The 1458-nt window shown below is 39.6% G+C and overlaps 1 protein-coding gene across 1 annotated transcript; it reads left to right on the top strand.

Moving 5' to 3' along the window:
- The first annotated feature begins 201 nt into the window (after nt 1-201).
- On the top strand, nt 202-1256 carry LOC130714919 (short-chain dehydrogenase virD-like). The gene is made up of 2 exons (XM_057564900.1): nt 202-549; nt 637-1256. Exons 1-2 carry the CDS (start codon nt 285-287, stop codon nt 1215-1217), a joined length of 846 nt encoding a protein of 281 aa, XP_057420883.1. The 5' UTR covers nt 202-284; the 3' UTR covers nt 1218-1256.
- The last annotated feature ends 202 nt before the right edge of the window (nt 1257-1458 follow it).

The raw sequence follows: 1458 nt of genomic DNA, 5'->3' as shown, positions 1-1458 counted from the left end.
ATGTAGCCATGTTTGTAGCCAAATCTGCAGCAGAGAGTGATAGAGAAAATATATAACTCTAACATAGCCGGCCAGACGACCAATCCTAGATGAAAAAAGCATATGATGCATAGCATATTCCTTTATCCAATTATGTAACAAAAAACACATAAATTAGAGCAGCAACATTAACAAATTAAGGATAGTTTGATATTAAAATCAGTATCCTTGTATTGTTCTATTTGATTCAATCCATATAAGAGGATGCGAACTGTGAGCCTAAAACATTAGAAAGCAGAACAAGAATGAGAGACCCCAAAATTGTTCTTGTGACTGGCTGTGCCAAGGGTGGCATTGGCTACGAGTACTGCAAGGCATTCGCGGAGAACAATTGCCGCGTCTTCGCCTCCGACATCTCAACGCGGATACAAGACATGTCAGACTTGGAATCAGACGGCATAGAGGCACTAGAGCTTGATGTCTGTTCTGATCAAAGTGTGAATTCAGCACTGGATACTGTTATATCCAAATGCGGCCGCATAGACATTCTCATAAACAATGCTGGAATAGGTAATGTTATTAACCAATTGTTCTAAAACCTTAAGTTGTTACATAAAATACACATATATGAATAATTTTATATTATATTTCTAATAGGTGGTACGGGGCCTATGGCCGAGTTGCCACTCGACACAATCAGAAAGGCTTGGGAAATCAACACTCTGGGGCAGCTAAGAATGGTGCAACATGTTGTACCTCACATGGCAACGCAACGAAGCGGAAGTATAGTGAATGTTGGAAGTGTGGTTGGCAAAGTTTCAACCCCATGGGCAGGGTCTTATTGTGCTAGCAAGGCTTATGTGCATGCAATGTCACATAGTTTGCGCCTAGAATTGAAGCCATTTGGGATCAATGTGATTCTAGCTTTACCAGGGTCTGTGAGATCCAATTTAGGGAAGGCTAATTTGGAGAGATTAGGGGATTATGAGTGGAAGCTTTATAAGGACTTTAAAGATGTTATTATGGAGCGTGCTAGAGCTTCTCAGGGTGAGAAAGCAACAGATGGTAGAGTTTTTGCTAGACATGTTGTTAAGAAAGTTTTAGCCCCTAATCCACCAAAGGAAATTTCTTTTGGTCACATGACTGGTTTGTTTACCTTGCTTTCATCGTCTCCTCTGTGGGTGAGAGACATGTTTTTCTCCAAGCGTTTCGGCCTAAACAGAAAGGTTTATTTGTGATCAAACTCTTGTTCCACTGTTTACTGTTGTTTAGGTAAATGAAATAATATTCTGGTATGAGATATGATAATTACGGTTTCTTATTTGAAAAAAAAATCATTTTAGAGTCTAAAATTAATGCCGGCCCCGATGGTGACGCTAATTTCGGCTTGTTAGTATCGGCTCAACCAATGTAAAGCTGAAGCGTAACATAAAAAATTTAACTCACTAAATTTTAGTGCCAGTGTGACGGACACCAATT

This window comes from Lotus japonicus, chromosome 4, assembly GCF_012489685.1.
Source record: "Lotus japonicus ecotype B-129 chromosome 4, LjGifu_v1.2".
Classification (NCBI taxonomy): Eukaryota; Viridiplantae; Streptophyta; class Magnoliopsida; order Fabales; family Fabaceae; genus Lotus; species Lotus japonicus.
The sequence above is the reverse complement of the archived record's forward strand: the minus strand, read 5'-3'. Positions and strand labels throughout refer to the sequence as shown.